This window comes from Copadichromis virginalis, linkage group LG3 (assembly GCF_057382275.1).
Source record: "Copadichromis virginalis isolate Kocher_CV1m ecotype Utaka linkage group LG3, C_Virginalis_male_GT1.1, whole genome shotgun sequence".
In the NCBI taxonomy this organism is placed as follows: domain Eukaryota; kingdom Metazoa; phylum Chordata; class Actinopteri; order Cichliformes; family Cichlidae; genus Copadichromis; species Copadichromis virginalis.
In genome coordinates, this window is record NC_140620.1 from 9,528,684 (window position 1) to 9,551,449 (window position 22,766).

Below are 22,766 nucleotides of genomic sequence, written 5' to 3' on the forward strand. Positions count from 1 at the left end.
GGTTAAATAAATGATCTATGGTGGAAAAGAGGACCTTGGGATTGTTTTTGTTAATACTGATTATTTTGGCGAAGTATGAATTTCTTGACTTCCTTAATGTATTATTGTACATTTTAAGTTGCTCGGAAAATATTTGATGGTTGATAGTATTTTTATTTTTCCTCCATCTCCTTTCTGCTGCCCTGCAATTTCTTTTGAGTTTTTTAACTTCTTCGTTTCTCCAGGGTGATGCATGTTTTACGTTAATCTTTTTGGTGGTGAGTGGAGCAACGGAGTCAAGGCTTTTCTTCAGTTTGCTGTTGAAATGATTAAAAATCAAATCACAGGGTTCAGGTAAAATCACAGGGGGGCATTCGTCTAAAACCCTGGTAAAATTTGCAGCCACTTCAGAGGTTAGATAGCGCCTCCTCACAGGTCGCACCGAGGTCTCCCGCTGAATAAAACCGGTGATGTTAAAAAACACACAGTAGTGGTCAGAGACAGCCAAGTCAACAACAGAGGACACGCTGGTGGACAGCCCATGGGTGATGAAGGCTGCTGCTTCACTGGGAGCTCACTGTTAGATAGAAAGAGGTCAGTGTGAACAGGAGACGCAGCAGAAAGATGAAGACTGACAACAATCCTAAAAGTTGATTCTGTTCATCTGGCCGTTTCAGTGGAAGGAACGTTTCGTCAATCATCCAAGTGACTTCTTCAGTCTCAGCTGACTGCAGGTTTCCCCAACATTAAAAACGGTATATACTTCTTAATCATTAAACTCTCTATACTTGATAGATAGATACTTGTATTGTAAGTGTATATGGTCCAAATGTTGAGGATCCCTCATTCTTTCACGTTTTTGTCAGTGCACACTCTGAATAGTGATGGGATTTCCGGCTCCTTTTGGAGAGCCGGCTCTTTCGGCTCCCAACTGGCTCTTCAGGTTGTTTTGTTGCTTTAATTTATTTGTTATTAACAATAATATAAAATTATGCACAAAAAGAATTACTAATGTTTTTATTTATATATGTTTATATATAAATATATACGGTGGCCCCTAGAGACAAAGCACGTACAAACTCCAAAAAGCACGTACAAACTCCAAAACACATTTCTAGCATTAGAAAGGACCCTACACCACCGGGCAGAACATGTTCCCTCTAAGCCTGGAGGAAAAAAGAAGGAACACACACATGTAAAGGAAGCACTCAAAACGTGCGGCTATCCTAAATGGGTGTTCTTAAAGTCAGCAAAGAGGCACAGAAAAGAAGACCAGACACCAGCGAGGGAGGATAAGAAGGACAGACGCAACAACATTGTCATCCCCTATGTAGCCGGTGTATCAGAAAAACTCAGGAGAGTTTTCTCCAAGCATGACATCCCAGTGTATTTCAGACCCAGCAACACGCTCAGACACAAACTGGTTCACCCGAAAGACAAAACGCCAAAACACTTCACAAGCGCATGGCACAACATAGAAGAGCCACCTCCACAGGACAAGACTCAGCAGTCCATCTGCATCTTAAGGTCAAAGGTCACTCTTTCGAGGATGCCAATGTTCACATTTTGGACAGAGAGGACAGATGGTTTGAAAGAGGAATGAAAGAAGCCATTTATGTCCACTGTGAGCGACCATCTTTGAACAGAGGCGGGGGTTTACGACACCAACTCTCTGCTATCTATAATCCAGTTTTGAGATCCCTTCCCAGACGCCTTAATGCCCACTCACATCCTGGGCCATCTGACCTCAGGAATTCGCATGATAAGGTGGGGCCAGGTTTCACAATGAACCCACCCGAAACTCTGGCTGATTGGAGCCCACACCCAGTTTCACACCTTGTCTCAGGCGATTAGAGGATCATCAGGGGGTCCTTTTGTCCCTCTGTGGGGGGATACTCCCACTAGGTTTATATCTGGGACTCTCCACCATTTGACCTTAGAACTGAAGAAGCTTCTCGGATGAGAGGTGAAACGTCTTCAAGCAACTTAAAGAAGTCCAGACGCTTTTCTTTGCAAGCTCCTTTGACTACGATGACCTGGATGACTGAGAACCTTCACAGACATTTCTAGCGTTAACTGAACTTCCAAAACAGAGCTACCTAGATCACTTAAATAACACAATTGAAAGCATATGTGTATTGTTTGTGTATTTATACACAAGCACTCATATATATTCAAATAATTTTAAAAAAAATGTTCATTTACCTGTTACTACCACACACAAAATCCAGTCATTGGTACTTCCTGGCTTGTGTAGCCACAAGGTAACAAAAGCTCAATACTGTGCCCTACCATCCTGGAGCACTTCTGTTGTCTTTTGTACGCGTTTTGGAGTTTGTACCGTAAATATACTTTTATTTATTCACTCCACATAAAATTTAATTGGTAAAGTATATCCGTTGGGCATCTTTCTTTGCCTTTAGACAATAATTCTGATGGCAAATGAAACAAACAGGACAGGCGGGGGAAAAAAAGTCTCTATTAGCTACAGAGCTCTGAAACTTCACACAGCTTTGGATGATAACATGGAGAAAGGATGTAGAGATTTTCACACTTCTGCTAGAAATCATCTTCTAGTTATTGTGACTCAGATATGACTGATTATAGATGAGGACCAAAGAAGGTTTTTACTGAGATTTGAGCTGACTTAGCTTAGCCTGTGTTTCAGCCACATGCTAAACAAACACATGTTCAGAAACTAGAAGATGTTACCTTTCAGATGAAGTCTCACACATGAACTTTGCTCCTACAGTTCATCTGCTGAAGCTTTTACATTTGGCTGGAAATCAAATAAAAACCAAAACAGCCACAAACATCAGACATGCTAACACTGTAACATTATTGGATGGAGCCACTGAGACTGAACCACCATCATTAGTATGACCTCTGACCTGTATCTACAGCACTGACCTCTGACTTTCAGCTCCACGTCCTTCTTCAGCAGGATGTTTCCCTCCCTGCTGTAGACGGTGCAGGTGTAGGTGGAGTTGTCTCCATCTGTGGGATGTTTCAGGGTCAGACTGAGGTCTCCAGGTTCCAGTAACTTTCTCTTCATCTTTGTTCGGTTCTTGTATTCATCGTCCATTTCTCCAGGCTGGGCAGAGCCGTTCTCATGCACGTGGACATTTTTGTCGTAAGAGTTACTCCACACCACTTTAACATCTTCAGGAAGGTGAACTTTGGTTTTTAAAGGCAGCTGGACAGACTCCACCCCTGAATCCACCACTATATGATGGTCTGAGAGGACACAGATCACTGCATGAGCTGTACAGACATCAGCAGCACTGAGCACCATTTATTTGACTGGATGACATCAAATATTTGTAGTTAAAACATGTTCGACTGGTATGAAGCGCAATAGTGGTGACAAGCGTGACAGAGCCAGGATTTTCAGGTAAAAAGTTAAGCTTAAGTGAAATTCTAACCCTGTTAGCTGAGGGATATATTATGATGAAAGTTAAACATCTCCACACTGTCATTGTGGCTAAACAAACCCAAGAAGCCCAGTAAGAGATAATGTTCATCGGGATGGTTATTATGAACTTTCTGAAGAAAAACGGATTTCAACTTTTAATTGTTTATTAAGAGGTTAGCACAACAAATGAACCAAATTATTACGGTCTGAAAAATATTCCATTCAAGTTAAGAAGTCACTTCATAAAAATAATCTCAGAAGCCAAATATAGGCAAATAAAAATTAAAGTGGATTTCAGACAAACAGTTTGTTCCTGACGTGTTTCTGACGCGTTCTTTGGTAACTAGTCTGCAGCGTCCTGTAAAGTGCTGCAGACATGTTGGATGAAGAGCAGAAGCACAGACAGACTGAGCCTCCACAGTCGGCCATGTCTCACACACATCAGCACAGAAACCATGAAGATCTCATGTGTCTGAACATCTGAAGCTCTCCACCACATGACTGAGCACAACTCAAGGAGGAACATTTACTGAAGCTGCTGCAACATTTACTGTCAGCACATGTTTCCATGTCAGCTGCTGTTTACCACCACAGAAGAAGAACAGCTTGCACACATGCAGCCTCTGTGTCAGATCAATGCAGTGAAGCACACACACTGTTTAGTAAAGTCATGTTGTGGAGCTGTTTCACTGATCAATGACTGAGTCTGAAGGAGGTTTTCTGACTTCTGGAACAAACCTGGAAGTTTCTCTTCAGCTCTCTGTATCAGCTGTTTGTAACTCTCAACTCTTTCAGCTTCTGGAACAAGTTTGTGTGAGCCACAGTCAAGGAGCCACCAGAGGACACCTGCTGACCATCGGCATCATGGGTAGTGTAGTAGGAGACACTCACCTGACATGAAATACTGTCGGAAATAAAATAAAAGACCTCCAGAAACCACAAGAAGAACCAGGAGAACCAGGAGAACTAGGAGAACTTTGGCCCAGGATGGAAACCGTTCTGTGGTGAAACAAAGAAAATAACAATATGAACTCTGACCTACATTGAGATTCCTGACTTCTAACTCTATCCTTGAATCATATAATTATATAATCATATAATAACAATATTCTCCGGCTCTTTTGTTTTGAATGTCAGCTAAACTGTAGTCTATGAAACATTGCTTTGGCTACCAATTACTGAGCGATCATAATGACTATTTTTGGTGTCAGATCATTAAAATCTCTCTATAGAATTTTAAAAAACAAACAGCTTCTGACACATTTCTATAAAAATAAAAACAACCAGTTTCATGTTATTTATATAGCACCAAATCACAACATTCACCTCAAGGCACTTTACACATAACCATGCCGAAAACCTAAAAATATAATCTCCCATCATGCCTCTGGAAAACTTCTTGTTAAGTTTAAGGAAATTTTGTTTTCTATATTTGTTATTGGTATGCAACTCTTTTAGTTTTGTTCCTGCAGATGTTGCTGAATTGTTTTAATGCACAGCTGTTGTTAAGGTGGAAAAGAGATGTTACACCATGAGTGAAGTTATGTGCAGGGTTATTTACCATCTTGGAAGCACAGTGTTAAAAAAAAAAAAAAAAAGGAGCTCAGCCTTGTGTGCCAGTGGGGTAAGAGGATCATCTAAAGAGTCAGCATCTAATTGTGAAGTCCCTGCTGTGTGATTCCTGAACTCGCCACAATATCGAAAATTAGACCCTACATTAATATACACAGATATACATATATTGTTCTTATTTTCTTCAATCAGTGATGAATAGTAAGATGTTCTAGCTTCACGGAGAGCTTTCTTATAAAGCAACAAACTATTTGTTCAGGCTAAATGATGATCTTCTAAATTTGTGACACGCCATTTCCTCTCGAGATTACGCATTATCTGCTTTAGGCTATCTGTTTGGAGATTATACCACGGGGTCAAGTACTTCTGATTTGAGGCCAGATTTTTCAGATCTTTTTACTGCTGTGTAATTTATTATTGTAAATGTAAATATTAATTGGAAATGGTCAGACAAGATAGGGTTTTCAGGAAACAGTGTTAGGAGTTAGAGTTTCAAATGAATTGTCATTATTATTGATTAATTATTAAGTCATGTACTAACAAATGGTAAATGGCCTGTATTTGTATAGCGCTTTAACAGAGACTTGGAAGAGAGAGACCAAATGTTTAATAATCCACATTTCACTGTTTTACTCTTTGGTTCAGCTGTGGATACTGTATTGTTCTTTCTTTGTGATTTTTTATGTTTAAGTTGTTTTTTGCTGGTAGTTTGTTTTTTGTATGTTTGGGAGCTGACACTCTCTATGGAGATATGGTTTTGGGGGATAACAGGAGGAGAGAAGCTGCAGAGAGGCGTGTAAGACTGCATATGCGACTGGCATAGCAGAAGGTGAAAAACTGTAAGAGGATCATCGTCTGCTGTTTGTAAACACTTTAGATTTAGAGCAAGTGACGCTAACCACAAAGAAATAATATCACAAAATGTTGTATACATTCATGTCAAAGTGTCTGCCTCCTTAAATCAAACTAGAATCTTTTGCTCATCTTTAACCATTATCGTGACCAGCCCACTGAAAAGAAGAATACTGTGCATTCATTTCTGTTTTTACAGCTATTTTAGAGGGTTACATCCTATGTGGTGCTTACACATTAACATACAGTAAGTCTGGTCTAGGAAAGTAGACCAGACTTACTGTAGGAAAGCAAAAGTAAAGACCGTACAAAACTACAGAGAAAGCCCCAACAAATATACAACCTCTGGCAGAACCAGGCTTTCAAAGCAGTGTAAAAATAGGTGAGTGAAGAAGAAACACTCAAGAAAAACTTTAATCATGCCTTTCATCTCAATCTTTTTGCCTACCCAATCAATACAAGTTATTTTTTCTCTTTCCTTATTATCCAGCTTCACAAACAAAAAACTAAGACTTTGCCACCTCTTTCTTTGCTGTATGCCTCCCATTACTCCTGCCTACTTTCTTCCTCTAGCTGACCTACTCAGTTTGTCTTTGCTAATGTCTTCCTTTGAATACTTCTTGTGCTTTCTCATTCCACCAAAGTCTCCTTGTCTTCTTTTCTCTGTCCAGATGATACAAGAACACCATCTTAGAAGTTTTTCTCAGCACTACAGCCATAAGATGCATCAGAACTACTCCCTTAAATTTGACCTCTGACCTTTGTCCATAGTACTGACTTTTGACCTGTAAGCACGTATTTGGGTTTGTTGCTGACCTTTGACCTGCAGCTGTACATTTTTCAGTCTCCTTTCTTCTCTTCCATCACCGATGGAGCAGGTGTAGTTGCCGCTGTCAGTCAGTTGTGGTTTTCTCAGAGTGAGGCCGAAGTTTTTGTTAGTCAGAGCATCAGGCATCATAGATGTGCGCCCGCTGTAACGTTGGTTTTGTTCTCTGAAATCATCTCTTCCTTTTCGTAGTAGGTGAACAGATTTGTTATGAAGATCACTGCGATTCCACATCACTGTGGGGTCATCATGAGGTATTAAACCTGGGAACTCACAGGGCAGTAGGACAGACTCTGCCCCCTCATTTACCTTCACCACCACAGCTAGGGCATGCTGGGAAACTGAGGACACACAAACAGAAACACAAATTAACTGCATGCAGTGGGTTTGTCTCAGAGTCCATGTTTATGTTGAGGGAACTGAGAGAACAGTTTACAGTGAGACAATCCAATTTAATTTAGACAGTGAAGTCAAAAATATATAAACATTAATCTGTTAAATGGTAAATAGACTGTATTTTGTATAGCGCTTTACTAGTCCCTAAGGACCCCAAAGCGCTTTACACATCCAGTCATCCACCCATTCACACACTGACTGACTGCTTGCGTGAGACCTCGCAAAGCTTAAAGAACTGTGCAGGATGTAATCCCCCAAACCAAAACATGGTTTGTTATTCATTTCAGGGGTCTGGAGGGTAAAATCATTCAGTTTTTTTGTGATTATCAATTATTGTTTTCTGGGTCTGGAGTAAATGTTGGAAAATTTGCTTCTTCCTGGTCTTTACTGTACTTTCCAAAGACTGCCTTTAAACCCTGAAGCAGCTTCAAATTTCTTAAATGTCTTGGAGGACTGAGGCTGCCACCAATAGTGGACTAGTCACGATTACATTGACTATCAAAAACATCAACGACTAATTTAATAGTCTGAGATTGGCTGAGATTAAAGTAATAGTTTTCACAAAGCTGAATAAACGTCAAACAGAAAACTGATTAAACCAAAATGTGACAGAATCGAGAGTGTACTCCAGTGTCCTGTTATATTTTAGATAGCAAGGAGCAGACGGCTGAGTTTATTGAACTCCACAGAGACAGTCTACAAATTTCATTAAAAGTTTAATAAACTATCATCTTGTCTTTATATTAGCACATACCTTAAACACATTAAGCTGTAAGTTAATGATAGTTATATAAGACATGCTGGTGCAATTAGCTGTATGTTTTACATCCAATAGATGCATGATCTGATTAGTCGACTAATCGTAAAAATAATCGGTGACTAGTCGACTATCAAAATAATCGTTTGTGGCAGCCCGATGGAGGAAAGAAGGTTTTCTATTTACTGTGAACAACAAGATGGCGCCAGTGTTCACGCCAAGCCGTCTCCTCCGCTGTTGTTTGTCGTCCTTCTCTCTACCTGCTGCCCTGATGTCTCCACGTTACTTGCCTATGATCGGCAAACTCTTTTGAATCTCCGGCCATTGGACTACCAGCCACAAGATTTTAAATGGAGATCTGTGAATCCTCCTTTGCTTTCAAAGGACTTTCCTGATTACCTCCGCCACTTACCATCTACCTTCTCTCAAAGGAAACGTTCACGGAGACGGGGTAAACGTGGCGGCATCCGTGTTTGTATCAAGGCCTTTTTAAAGTCCTATGTTGCGACAAATGATCGCTATTCTATAAACATCTTGTCATCTATTCCTGCCTTCTGGGACCATGCTAACTTCAGACTATTCTGTCACCGCTTGATTCGCCCTGTTGTACCTTATGGTTACCTGGACCTCCCAGCTGATCTTCCACCTGCTCGGTGCTGGGTGCGGTCCTCCAGAGGAGGTGCGAATCTTGGCAACCTTCGCCTGGTGCGGCGTTCTCCTACCAGTAACAGTGTGACCACTCTGGCCTTGCTAAATACAAGGTCATTAACGAACAGTGTTGGTCAAGTTACTTGAAAAAAGTAATCAGTAACTGATTACTTCCCCAAAAAAGTAATCCTGTTACTTTACTGATTACTTATTTTCAAAAGTAATTAATTACTTAGTTACTTTTTAAAAACACGATTTACAACCTGAAGAGGTGATAAAGTGATAGATCTTTCAGCCCAATTCTACTTTTTCTGCATAATCCATCATACAAAATGTAATAATATGGAAAAGTCTCTTTTTAAAACTTGTTTTATCAGTTTTAATCTTTTAACTTCATGCATCAAGCAAAAATTTAATTATATGCAACATTCTCTGACTTGAAGAAATTAGTTTAACATTTAAACCTATTTTCTGCACATTCCAGCACATAAAATATTTTTTTTGTGTGTTTACACTCACTCTTTCAAATAGATGCAAGTAAAACACAGCAGAAAATAAATAAAGTCAAAGACTCAGCGGTCCTGTTGCTCTATTTTCACCTGTAAAGCAGGAGTGGGGTAGGCGGAGGTTTACCCTGGTGCAGGTGTGCTGCGGTCAGTGGAAGAATCAGCGAGTTTCTCTGTGAATTTCCCATTATGTTGTTGCGCACTCGGTGCTTGTTTATGGGGTTTTTTTTCGCTGTAAAAAGAAGTTTTCTTCCCACGCACAACGGACACTAATGTTTTTTCACTTTTTATGGAATCAAACTCAAAGGTCAGTACTTCCACGCTTTAAACGCTGCACGCTCATACTCTCTCCCACAATCGATATATTATCCATTGTTGATCTGCACACAGCTGTTGTCACGAACGTCGCGCTCGCTTATGTCATTGCCATGAGACATTCTCGCAAGAAAAAAGAAAAAAAAATCATGGTTTTAGTAACGCAGCATTCCTACAGGAAAGTAACGGTAATCTAATTACCGTTTTGCGATAGTAATCCCTTACTTTACTCGTTACTTTAAAAAGTAATCAGATTACAGTAGCGTGTAACAAGTAACGCGTTACTGCCCATCTCTGTTGACGGATAAGACTTTTATTTTAAATGATCTTATTCTATCGTTGGGACTGGATTTCTTATTCCTGATGGAAACTTGGCTTCGCCCCGGTGAACTTTTTCCCTTCTCGGAGCTGCTCCCACCTGACTACACTTTTATTAGCTCACCCCGGACCACTGAAAGAGGTGGAGGGCTAATTTCAGGTTTTAAAGACAAACTTCGATGTCGGCAGTTGCCACCTGTTCTGTACCCCAGTTTCGAGATGCAGTTACTGGAAGTGAACTGCGTCCCCTCCATCCTCTGCGCTGTGGTGTATCGCGCCCCGAAACTTATCAAGGATTTTCTTCCAGAATTTGCTGATCTACTGGGGAGCCTTGTGCTACGTTATGACCGTATACTAATTGTTGGTGACTTCAACATTCATGTTTGCTGTGAGGACAGTTCACTAGCTTAGGATTTCCTTGCTCTTATTAGCACCCTCAATCTCACACAATGGGTAAGTGAACCAACTCACACTAAAGGTCATATACTTGATTTGGTACTATCTTATGGTCTGGATATTTGCATCATTGACATAAAGGATTCTGGGATTTCTGATCACTTCCTGGTTTTGTTTAATACTATAGCGAGCGAAGTGGATTTGAACAGTGATGGTCCTGTGTGGCAAACGCGCACGATTAACTCCCAGTCAATCGCCCACTTCATTGATGCTTTCCTTGACTCTCCCCTCTCTGATGCTAACTGTAATGGGGTTTTATCAGCGGATGAGTTTACTAACCTCTTTTATACTACATGCGCTGACATTCTTAACTCTGTGGCACCTCTGAGGATTAAACGTGCCAAATCCTCACAACCCTGGCTAAATGATACTACTCGCGCCCTTAGGCGTGAATGTCGTCGTGCTGAAAGAAAATGGAGGAAAGACAAACTCCACGTCTCTCTGGACATCCTCCATAATTGTTTATCTAAGTATCAAAAGTCTGTTAAAGCTGCCAAATCTGCCTTTTTGTCTTGTTATGGCCCTGGTCTCGCATTATTATGACTAATAGCCACAACCCCCGAGCCCTTTTTAATACTTTTAACTCTGTGATAAACCCTTGCACTACCACTTATAGGGATGCTTCCCCTGCTCTTTGTGATAATTTCTTAAAATATTTTTCTGGAAAGATCTCAGCTCTAAGGGCTTCTCATCCATCTCATTCATCATCAGTTTTAGACCCAGTTCCAGCCTCTGAATGCTTGACTGTCTTTCAACAGTTTGAGCCAGTGTCTTATTCTGCTTTAAAAGATATAATTGATCATCTCAAAATCTCTGGCTCCCCGCATGATATTCTTCCTTCTCATTTCTTTAAGGAAGCTTTACATGTTATTGGTCCTAGTATCTTATCTCTGCTGAATGCATCATTGTCATCAGGTTGTGTACCGTCTGTCTTTAAGCATGCTGTTGTGCAACCTATTATGAAAAAAGAAAAATCTTGACCCTAATGGTCTCACTAACTACAGACCGATCTCCAAACTCCCTTTTATTTCCAAAATATTGGAAAAGGTAGTTCTAAAACAACATCAGGCCTTTTTAGAGGTTGCAACGAAGCAGACACATCAGATTTCAGAGGTGAATAAATCTGGATATCATCAGCATAACAGTGAAAGGAGATGTTGTATTTTCTAAATATTAATCCCAACGGCAACATGTACAAAAAGAAAAGAGCAGGACCGAGCACAGACCCTTGAGGCACACCACAATAAATAGGGGCAGAAGCCGAGGAGTGTTGCCCCATGGCAAAAGAGAACGACCTCTCTGAGAGGTAGGATTTAAACCAAGTTAAAACCGTACCTTTGAGACCAACAACATGTTCCAATCTTGATAGAAGAATATTGTGGTTAACCATGTCAAAAGCAGCAGATAAGTCAACTAAAACCACGAAATATCCAGAGTCAACAGTTAAAAGAAGATCATTAAAAACTCTAAGTAAGGCTGTCTCTGTGCTGTGGCGAGGTTTAAAACCAGACTGAAACTTTTCATTAATACCATTTGCATCTGTTCAACTGTTTGCATGAAGTTAAAATTTGGTTATCACATAATTTTCTTACATTGAACAAGAATAAGACCAAAATCATAGTCTTTGGTAGTCACACTCCGCTAGACCAGTTAGCTGATGCCCTAGGCCCTCTCGCTAGCCATCTCTCGCTCACTGTAAGAAACCTTGGAGTGTTCCTGGATGGCTCTTTTAAACTTGAGATACAGGTCTCCACTGTGGTAAAAAAACAGCTTTTGCCAGTTGCGTCACATATCTAAAGCAAAGCCATTCCTTCCTTTAAAGGACCTTGAAAAGCTTGTCCACACATTTATCACATCCAGATTGGACTACTGTAACTCCCTCTACTCGGGCCTCCAACACTCTTCTCTTTACCGGCTTCAGTTAATTCAAAATGCAGCTGCGTGTCTTTTAGCAGGTACGAGAATCTATGAACACATAACTCCAATTTTAGCATAATTACACTGGCTCCCTGTTAAATATCGCATAGATTTTAAAATTCTTTTGTTCACTTTTAAAATTCTGAATAATTTAGCGCCCAGCTGTCTCTCTGAACTACTCCACTTATACAATCCCAACAGAGCACTTAGATCATCCAATTACATGCTCCTAGCACAACCTAGGTCTCGAATGAAGTCGAGAGGTGACCGGGCCTTTGCATCCGTAGCACCTAGACTCTGGAATAACCTCCCTGTTCATATTTGTACTGCCGAGTCGATCCAGTCTTTTAAATCACATCTTAAAACTTATCTTTTTACTTTGGCCTTTGATTCTAGTTGGCTGGTCTAGCTTATTGTGTTGTTACCTATTGTTTGTTGTCCTGTTTTATTGTTTGTTTTAATTGTCTCATGTTTTTACTGACTGTGAAGCACTATGGTCAACACTGTTGTTTTAATATGTGGTATATAAATAAATTTTGATTTGATTTGGTTTGAACCAGTCTGCATTAATGATGAACTGTATTCAAACTGTACTGAATGTTGACAAATAAAAGTAAAAAAGACAAACAAAAACAATATAAAGTGTCTCACTAGAGTACTGGGCCTTCATGAAGTCTCTGTTACCTACAATGGATTCAGATGCACTTCTTTAAACCAGTCATTCTCAAACTGTGGTACGCGTACCACTGGTAGTACTTGGGCTCTCTCTGGTGGTACGCGGGAAATCTCCAATTTGGACCTTAAAACTGCAAGGCAGCAGACAGCGTTTTGCTGTGGGGACAAAACGCTGATCGTAAAAACACAGCCCTTTTCCGCGGTGCCGTGATCCCAGTCACTATCAATGAGTCTGAGGCCCCGGGGAGAATTGTGGGGGCATGGGAGATGCCATCGGAAATATCGCCTGCATGAAGAAGCTCCTAGTAGCCAGTCTTCTGTCTATGAGGTCCTTTGAGGTCAGAGGCGGGGAGTTGGCAAGGCACAGTGAAGCTGGAGGATGAACGCTAACTTTTTTCCACTCCATAAAAGTTAACGTGAGGGTTCCCGATGGTTAGGGACAAATGCAATCGCATGGCAGGAGGTTGTACACAGACCAAACTTCAGTCAGGAGAACAACTGAGATAATCCATCCACAATATAAGGTTAGTCATTAATATACTGCTGCATGGGCTGGGCTGTAGTTACATCGTAAGGTTTTAAAAATTGAGCTTTAAAATGAATAGTGATGATTAAAACCCAGAGAGTGATCACTGACTGATCACAGCCTTAATAAACACAGTAGTTTGGACCTGGAAGCAGGTTTCATCAGGTCATGACTTAAAGATTGGATATCCCACCTGCTGTGAATGTTTTAATGCAGTATAGTTGTTATCATTATGTCACATCCTGTTCATGACAGTTAAAATAAATAACGTTCATATAAGAAATAAAATTGTCTCCTGTAAACTGTTAATAGGCCTATACTACTGTACTTTAATGTCGGTCATAATGGTGGTACTTCAAGAGCCATATATTTTATGAGGTGGTACTCATTGTGAAAAGTTTGAGAACCACAGGTTTAAACAGTTTTGTCCATTAAACAGTCGTTAAATGTAACTTGGTGTTTTTTAATTTTGCACTGGTTGGTTATTCTAATATTTCCAGCGTTTACTTTTTTTTTTTTTAAAGATCGAAAGAAAAACCACATCCACCACACGCCCATTTCACCGTTTACCTGTTCATCTGGCTCACCTGGCCACACAGCAGCCTTGACACAAATGTCACCTTTCACTACATAATCCACAGTATCAGTCCTAATCCATGTGTCGTGCCAAGGTAGGTAGGTATAACCACCAGTCGGGAGCGCGCTCGGAAGGGAGAACGGATTCAGTTGACTCCGTCTCCAATCCAACAACTAGACGTGGAAGTAGTGAGGTTTACTTCAGTGAAAAAGTGAAAGATGAGTGTCGGTACATAATCGATCTGTTTGTTGGTGACAACAGAAAATGCTACATTTATTCTTCTCACGTGTTATCGGACGGGATTATTAAAAAAACGAGGCCTGATACTTATTTGTACCCTCCTGCAACTTTACTGTATAAAGCGCTAAAACCTCCAAAATTCCAAGAGTAATAAGTTAGTATAAGTGTATGTGAACTAAAAATCAAGAATGTGGGATACTGTTTGTCCGTGATTTGGACAGCCCAGTGAGCCCTCCCGACGCAGGGGACACCGGCATTCCTCAGACCGTCCCTCACTCTTTCACCAGTAAAGATATTAAATTGATATTTTCTTGCATGTGCGTGTGTGTATGTCGCTAAAGAGTCCGCAGTCCATCATTATTCAGAGAGGTTCTTACCGTTAATGAGCAGCAGCAGCAGCAGCAACATCATCATCCTCCTTTAAAAACCACAATGTCCTGTTAGCAGCTCCCACACACTCCTGCTCCTCCTTCAGCTGTGACTCTGACAGCAGGCTAGGTTCGGTTTGACAGGAAGTGTCGGCGTGAGGCTGAAGTCTGACAGGGCTGTGAGGCATGAAGCTGATCCACAGCTCAGCTTCATGCATGAAGGCAGATACGTCCCTGGGCTTCCCGATCTCAAGTAATAGTTTGTTAAAATGCAGGTTTATTCAGGTATCTTTTTGTCACAGTTATCATGACAGGCCACACCTGAAACTCTCCAGTCTCTGACCAAACTACTCTAATCATGAGAACCCATCACAGCTGAGAATCCCTCCGCAGGTCCAGCCGACAGTAACGTCAACGCCTGCGCTGGATTCAACGACTAGCGGGTGTAGTGCAGACCCGGTAAATCAGGTGGAGATTAGCTAGTTTAACCACCTCATTAATAGACAAAAGAAGCCTTTTGAAAGGGGAAACGAGGAGTGCCTGGGTGAGGCGATAAGAGGAGCAGCAGACACTGCTGGCAGACACCACACACCTCTAACACTTTTTCACAGATCCACTTTCTCATCTAAGCCGATTCCACAAACAAATTCATAACGACATTATTAAGAAATCATCACAGACCTTTGATGCTGTAGACATGAAATTATATGAATGTATTAATCATTAGGATCAATATAATCATTATTAATAATATAATCAATAATTGACCACGTCTCTTAAGTTTAATAATACTGAATTTAAAAAACAAAACAAAAACAACAACAACAGTTAATCCATAAGAAATAATGTCAGCTCAGAACTCTGTGCAGTCCAGTCAAATTCTTCCACACCGGACTTTCTCATCCATGACCCTAACGGACCGTGGCCGGACTCGTTGCGCACGTAGCATCCTGGCACGACACCACGCTGACATGTAAGGAGCTCCTGAAAGCGAGCCATTCTTTCACAGATCTTTGTCGAAGCAGTCTGCATGGCTAGGTGCTGACATTATATACTTGTGACTATGAGAGAGATGGAACACCTAAATTTAATGATCTGAATGGGTGAGTGAATGCTTTTTATGCATGTATGTGTATTTAGAGCATGCCATAAAGACGACGAGAGAGGTTAATCTACTTCATGTTCCATATTCGGGGAGTTTTCGTGACATCTAGTGGACATTTGAAGACACTACAAAATAATCTCTGACTAGTATGAAACAAATACACCACAATCACAAAAAACATGTAAATGGAGAGTGATCACTAAAGTACTGTAAAAATAAAATACTGCAAAATGTAAAGGAAAACATGAATTAAAAGTGAAAGTGGCATGACTATGACTCACTGTGAGACTGTGACAGAATCCAATTAAAATAAACTGCAGCAGGAAACTTTCTGTGCACATCTACAGCCGCATTAAATATTGGCTGTTCAGTGGTGACTTTGATTATTATTTAGCTTTTGTGATGTGAAAGACTGCATTTATTATTTGCTTTTCTGTAATCTGATATTGGTTTAATAACTGGTTGGTTCAAAGTAGAAATTCAGTAGATGCATAATGTGTTAAATATCTAAAAATTCTTCTTATAACCAGAACAGAGGTGATGAAGAGTGCGGCAGATTAGTGAGATGCCAAAATAGAAAGCTGAAGAAGAGCTTGCATACAAAAATAGTCACAGAGTTTAAAAGGAACCCTTATGGTTCAATAAAAGCAGAAGCTGTGAGGCCAGGACTGGTAAAATGTAAAAGCTGAACAAAGTACTGTCAGCATTCTGTCAGTACACACATGAATACTTCATTAACATTTTTACTTGTTTTTTTTTATTCCTGCTGCTTGAAATAAAAAACACACACAAACAAGAAGAACTCAAACTGGACTGATGCTTTATTTCAGACACAGACACAAACATGCATTACAACCCTTTGTGTACACATGTACAAATACTCAGCACTCACCCAACATGGAGACACAGAACTGAACGCCGTTCAGAGCACATTTTGAATCAACACCATGGGCATGTTCAGATTTTAACACAAGTGATTGTTTCACTCTGAAAATGGAGTGAAGGTGAGCGTTATTAACCCTTTGGGGTTGACAGACGCTTCTAAATCCTGTTTTTTAAAATATGTTGATAGGCCACTAAAACCAGAGTTATCATTAAAAAAGCTTTTTTTCAGAATACATGGTCAGAATCAAAATACTTCAATAATGCCTAAGAAAAATATGTGGATACATTAACTCCAAGAGAAGAACAGTAACACACTGGACTAATTAAATAATAGAATATATTACAAAGTTTACAAAATAGCTCTAGGACTATTTTCTAAGGACAGCGCAATATGCCACCACTTTCCTGTTGGTTGAAAAATGCACCATGTCAACCAATAAAAAAACATGAGATGGAAACATCTGGGATTTGGTTATTTAGGAAGAGGGAAAGTTTTGGGAGTGACGGCAGCGAGAGAGAGATCGAACGATATCAACAGTCAATTTTAAGATGTGAGAGATTTGTTATGTTTAGCGTGTTTGTTGCAGATTGCAGTATAAACCGTCTCCAGGTGCAAAACAGGAGTGAAACACCTCCTGCTTTGACGCCTGCAGGGTTTAGGCCTGTGATGTGCTCCTCTGTCTTGTGGTGGACAGAAACTACAGTCACGGCCAAAAGTTTTGATAATGACACAAATATTGGTTTTCACAAAGTTTGCTGAATCCGTGTTTTTAGATCTTTGTGTCATTTGTTTCTGTGACGTGTTGAAGTTGAATTACAAGCACTTCATAATTTTCATTGGCTTTTATTGACAATTACATCAAGTTTATTCAAAGAGTCAATACTTTCTATGTTGTTTATTCATTTTCAAGACCTCTGCAATTCACCCTGGCATGTTGTGAATCAGCTTCTGGGCCAAATCCTGACTGATAGTAGCCCATTCTTTCATAACAATGCTTGAATTTTGTCAGAATTTTGGGGTTTTGTTCGTCCACTTGCCTCTTGAGGATTGACCACAAGTTCTCAATTGAATTTAGGTCTGGGGAGTTTACTGGCCATGGACCCAAAATTTCAGTGTTTTATTCCCCGAACCACTTAGTTATCACTTCGGCCTTATGGCACGGTGCTCCATCATGCTGGAAAATGCATTGTTCTTCACCAAACTGTTGTCGGATGGTTGGAAGAAGTTGCTGTCGGAGGATGTTTTGATACCATTCTTTATTCATGGCTCTGTGAGCCCTCACATGAATGGTCTCAGGATGCTTTACTGTTGGCATGAGACAGGACTGATGGTAGCGCTCACCATTTCTTCTCTGGACAATCCTTTTTACAGATGCCCCAAACAATCAGAACGGGGCTTCATCACAGAAAATGACTTTATTCCAGTTCCCAGCTGTCCACTCACGGTACTTTTTGGAGAATATCAGTCTGTCTCTGTTTTTTTTCTTGGAGAGAAGTGGCTTCTTTGCTACCTTTCTTCACACCTGGCTATCTTCCCAAAGTTTTCACCTCACTGTGCATGCAGATACACTGACACCTGCCTGCTGCCATTCCTAAGCAAGCTCTGCAATGGTGGTAGTCTGATCCCGCAGCTGAATCATCTTTAGGAGTGTGATGTAGCATAACTTAAGCAGCAAGGAAGCTGATAAGTAAATAGCATTAGCAGACGATTGAAGTTCTTTTAAGCATACTTTATTGCTGGCATCTCCCTTTTACCATATGTCTGTGAAGGTTCTCAGGTAGTGATGGCCCGCTTGAAGCTGGCGCTCTGGAGCGTGTGTCGAAAAAAACAACACACTGGTTCAGAAGCACTGTGTCGAGGCTTGCTTCGTTTGGCAAAAATCACGTGACCAGTGACGTCCGAAGCTTCATTACGCACGTAACTGCTTCGGTACCTGATTCAAACGGATATAAGGAAGTGAATCATCCACGGGATTCGTGGAGTGTGTTGATGGTGACAGAGCGACGAGGTGATCATTCCACTGACAGATATGGAGCCAGCGAGGAAGAGAGGACGTTCTGGCGTGTGGGAATATTTTGAGTTGATTTTGCTCAATTCATTTTATCTGCCGAAGTGAAAAACCTGAAATGTCCAAAATCATGTTTTCATAATGTAAATATCATTACAGCATATGACTTTAGGAACACTTCCATGTGAATTAAAGCTGATGAAGACTACAAAAATGTATTTGACACTATACGTACATTACATTGCTACAGTTTAGAAAATCATTTTGTTTATTGTTTTTAGGTGATAGTCTGCAGGACCCAGGAATACCTGCATATCTACCAGCTTGCAGTGTGGTTCCTGCACTCCACAGCCTCTTCTGTTCCATGCAAGTGGATTTTCTCCAAGGCAGGAGAAACTATTTCTAAGAAAAGAAACAGACTCAGCCAGCGCACAGTAACACTAATCCTCTTTTTAAATGTAAATAACAAAAGGGCTACCTTACATAGAGCATGTTTTTACTTTGCAAGTTCTTGATTAGGGGTGGGTTTTGATTATCGCCTTTCTGATTACAATCCATGCTAAATTGAATAAAGTGATATTGATTCATTACAATCCCGTGTCGATTTGTAAATTAACGTTATTATGCCTGAAACGCCAGCATCTCAGGTTAAACCTCACAACATGTTGTCAAACACCATGCAGCTAAAACAGTAACTGGGAGCAGGTTTACGGATTCTGCATACAAACGTGAACACAGAGCGCGGACCCGACGCGTCAGAGTCAGATTTTGGTGTGTCGTCGGGTCCGCGCTGTGTTTGCCTCTTTTTTCTTCGCTGGCTTCTGCAGCTGCAGGTTTCATAACTCTCTGTTTACATCTCTAATTAAGTCTCACATGTGTCAGCTTTCTTTTAATAGATACGAAATTATGGATATATACTGTTAAATGATCAGACTTGTAATATTTCTGACTGAGGCAAAACTTTCCAGATTCCAATCAAATCAAATCGGATCCTGTATCGAATCAAAAGGATTCTACAAATCAGTGACGATGCAGCCGTACTCAGCTTCCTAAGCATTTTCCCTTTCCAGTTCACAATCAATCCCACCCCTAGGTCAAAAATATGTATAGGACAATTGGCCTAATCTAATATTTTGTATGAACCTGTCCAGCTGTCCAGTGATTAAATGACAAGTAGATGGAGGCAGGACTCCACAGCAGGGGCATACTCCATAATGTGCTGTGCATTCTCATATGTATATTATATATATTGCTCACTTATTGTATTTACCAACATCAAGGAGTTATGAGCAGAGAAAGGCCACACCATAGTGCATGTTTAAATAGGGAAAGTTTATTGATCAAAATGTATTACGCAAATACGCATTACATTTTTTCAGCCCCCCAATCGAGAAAACAAAACCAATTACATGTTCAAAGCAACGGAACGGTGGCCCAATATCGGAGAGAACTCCACTCTTGAGTGAGCAGTGATAATTGAGCAGTCCGTTTTATTTTGCAGATTCAAGCTGCTCTTCAAAATATTCGCCACCAGATGTCACCAGAGAGGACTGTGTTGAAAAACTTCGAGTAATGAACCATTTTTCAATACAAGCTTCAGTGCTTCGGAAAGCTTCATTTGGCCATCACTATTCTCAGGCATCCAGGTCATCGTAGTCAAAGGAGCTTGCAAAGAAAGGCGTCTGGACTTCTTTAAGTTACTTTTACCATAAAACAATCAATCAGGCATGCAAAAATCCCACTTGCTTTATACAGGACTTTGCCCACACCTGACCTCGTTAGTCCCTACCATTGAAACAAAATAGGTCAAACCAAATAAAATACAATTCTAAACAAAGAACAGGAATAAAGTCATGCATGAAACTGACAAACTCATTTACTCAACTAAATAGTTTGTAAAGTAAAACACTGCATACAATATAACTCAAAAGGCTACTTTAAAGAAAACAAACAATACTATACAAAATGAAAAACTCTCCATTTGGTTACACCCAGTGATGCAATCATTGACCTCATGACCCTATATAAACAGGAAGTAGCGGGCAGCCCTTCCCCTACACCTGTCTCACATATAGGACCTGAATGCACAACATGGTAAGTATAACCAAAGCAACATAAAGAAACATAATTTACCAGACATGTGTCTGTAAACAGAAGAAAATTCAGATGACCTGATAGTTAGTAGTGTTTGCTTTAAAACACATGCATGGATGTAAAGGATGTAACTACTGCGACCACAAACAAAACCAGGGATAGTGTGTGTTAAGAGAAGTTACACCAGCAATGTCTAAATCAAAGCATTATGGCTGACTGTAAAATAACAGAACACAAAATAACAATATATGCAAGTGACAAATGGCAAATTAATTCCATTCTAGTCACTTTGTCACAAGGACACGGTCCTGGCGCACACAACAATTGAACCTCTTCCCTTGAAGTTGTTGATGATCTGATGAATAGTTGATTTAGGTGCAATCTTAGTAGCAACAACAGCCTTTTTATGCAATGCAATGATGGCTGCATGTGTTTCTTCCTCTTAACCATGGTTAAGAGCAGTGGTTCCCAAACTTTTTTTGCTGGGCCCCCCTTTGTTTTACAAGAAAAATGTCCGCACGCCCCCGCGTGCACGCGCTCACACCATCCAACCACACACGCCCATATTTTGCTCCATTGCGGTTTATTTCACACCTCAAACATTTAGTAAACAATTAAGCAAATACAAGTAATCTGCAATAAGTTACAGGTAGTAAGAAAATAAACTACTAACTCTTTTAGGCTACGTCCGCACCTACACGGGTATTTTTGAAAACGCAGCTGTTTCGTCCACGTAAACGAATCACCGAAAACTGAGATTTTTTTAAAAACTCCTTTTTTGTGTTTACGTGTGGACAAGGAATACAGAGTTGGTCACTCAACGTCAAAGGTATGTGCCTTTTTTCACGTCATGCTGCGCGCCACGTTATTGTTTACATGAGAGGAATTGCAGATAGAGACAAAATACTGTTAATCTGACTATCTGCAGGTTTTACACACTTACATACACACACACACAGTTACTGTCCCTCCGTTTAGAAAGGCAGAGGCAGATTATTTTACGTGTAGTTGTTTTTTTCCTGTATAATAATATTCAACATTGCTATCAATACATTTTTCAAAAAATGCCTCTCTGTGTAAAATGGGCTTAAAAACATAAACAGCTGTGGGATCCTGTTTGTCCGTGATTTGAACCAGGGGAACAAGTCATGGCAGGATCAGCCTGATATTATTTGTATCCTGCTGTAACTTAACTGTATAAAGAGCTAACATCTCCAAAATGTCAGGAGTAGTTAGTCATTACAACAAGTGTTTGTGAACTAAAAATCAAGAATGTGGGATCCTGTTTGTCCGTTATTTGGAGAGCCCAGCGTGTGCTCCTGACGCAGGGAAAACCAATTCTGCAGGGAGACCTACCTCGGCACTTGTGCAGGTGAAACCAAAGGGAAGATTTGCTTCACCATATTTTCTAGTCTTTGGCTTAGAATGAAGTTGGTTTGGAAACATATTCAGCGATGCTTCAGCTCCTGCTTTGCGTTTCTGTAGGCCCCCGTGCTAGCAGTGTCCAAGCGTTTTGTTTTTTTCCACCCTTTTCCTCCAGCAGCCCCCCTGCAATGGCTCTGCCCCACACTTTGGGAAGGTCTGGTTAAGAGGAAGAACAATGATTTCAAGCTTCACCCTCATTTTAACACATCCAGTCTGCTATTCTAACTCAGTCAGCGCAACACAATGATCTCCAGCCTTGTGCTCATAGACATTTTCACCCGTGTTAACGAGAAGATTATTGAAATGATCTCAGCAGCTCCTTTTATGGCGGCAATGAAATGCAGTGGAAATGGGTGTTTTGAGATCAAGTTAATTTTCATTTTTTTCATCATAAAAGCTGAAGCAGCAAATTTTTGTGAAAACCAATATTTGTGTCATTCTCAAAACTTTTGGCTACAGCTGTATTTTTTGTGCTGGAACAAAAGATTTGAGGGCATCTTATTGTGTATTGAGTATTTTTAAATGGTTGTACAAAAATGCCAGATGCAGGGGCTGCATTTTTGGGTAAATAGTTGTATATAACTTTATTGTTTACAAAATGTATGCATAGGTTTTTGAAATGTACAAATGCATATTTGCATTTCATAATATGAAAATCATTCAATAAACATGTTTTTACAGTAAAAAAAATATAACTACTGCTAGAATTTTATGTTTTTGTGTAATTTCAGATCAGTTGTGTTAATACAGTATGTCAATGAAAAAATAACTGTACATTCAAACACATGAGGTTGATACCAAACAAGGAAAATAGTTTTTAAAGGTGAAATACAAATGTAGAATCAAAAGTAGTCAAAAAATGCCAGTTTTTGGACCTCAGATCAACAAATTATGCTTTCAGAATG

General features: G+C 40.2%; 1 protein-coding gene across 5 annotated transcripts in view; it reads right to left on the reverse strand.

Annotated features, from left to right (window-relative positions):
• LOC146712633 (butyrophilin-like protein 2) overlaps nt 1–14,389 on the reverse strand; it is a 35,519-nt gene extending 21,130 nt beyond the window's left edge. Inside the window, exons 1-4 of one of the 5 annotated variants that reach the window (XM_085452103.1) lie at nt 14,353–14,389; nt 6,635–6,985; nt 4,286–4,393; nt 2,890–3,216 (exon numbers count right to left, since the gene is read on the reverse strand). In XM_085452103.1, coding sequence (XP_085308229.1) covers nt 2,890–3,216; nt 4,286–4,393; nt 6,635–6,985; nt 14,353–14,389 — 823 coding nt within the window. Of the gene's footprint in view, nt 1–1,763; nt 1,783–2,840; nt 3,217–4,285; nt 4,394–6,613; nt 7,023–14,352 lie in introns of those variants that run through there. The other 4 variants (XM_085452105.1, XM_085452107.1, XM_085452106.1 and 1 more) reach the window with 4 other exon arrangements.
• Between the last annotated feature and the right edge of the window lie 8,377 nt (nt 14,390–22,766).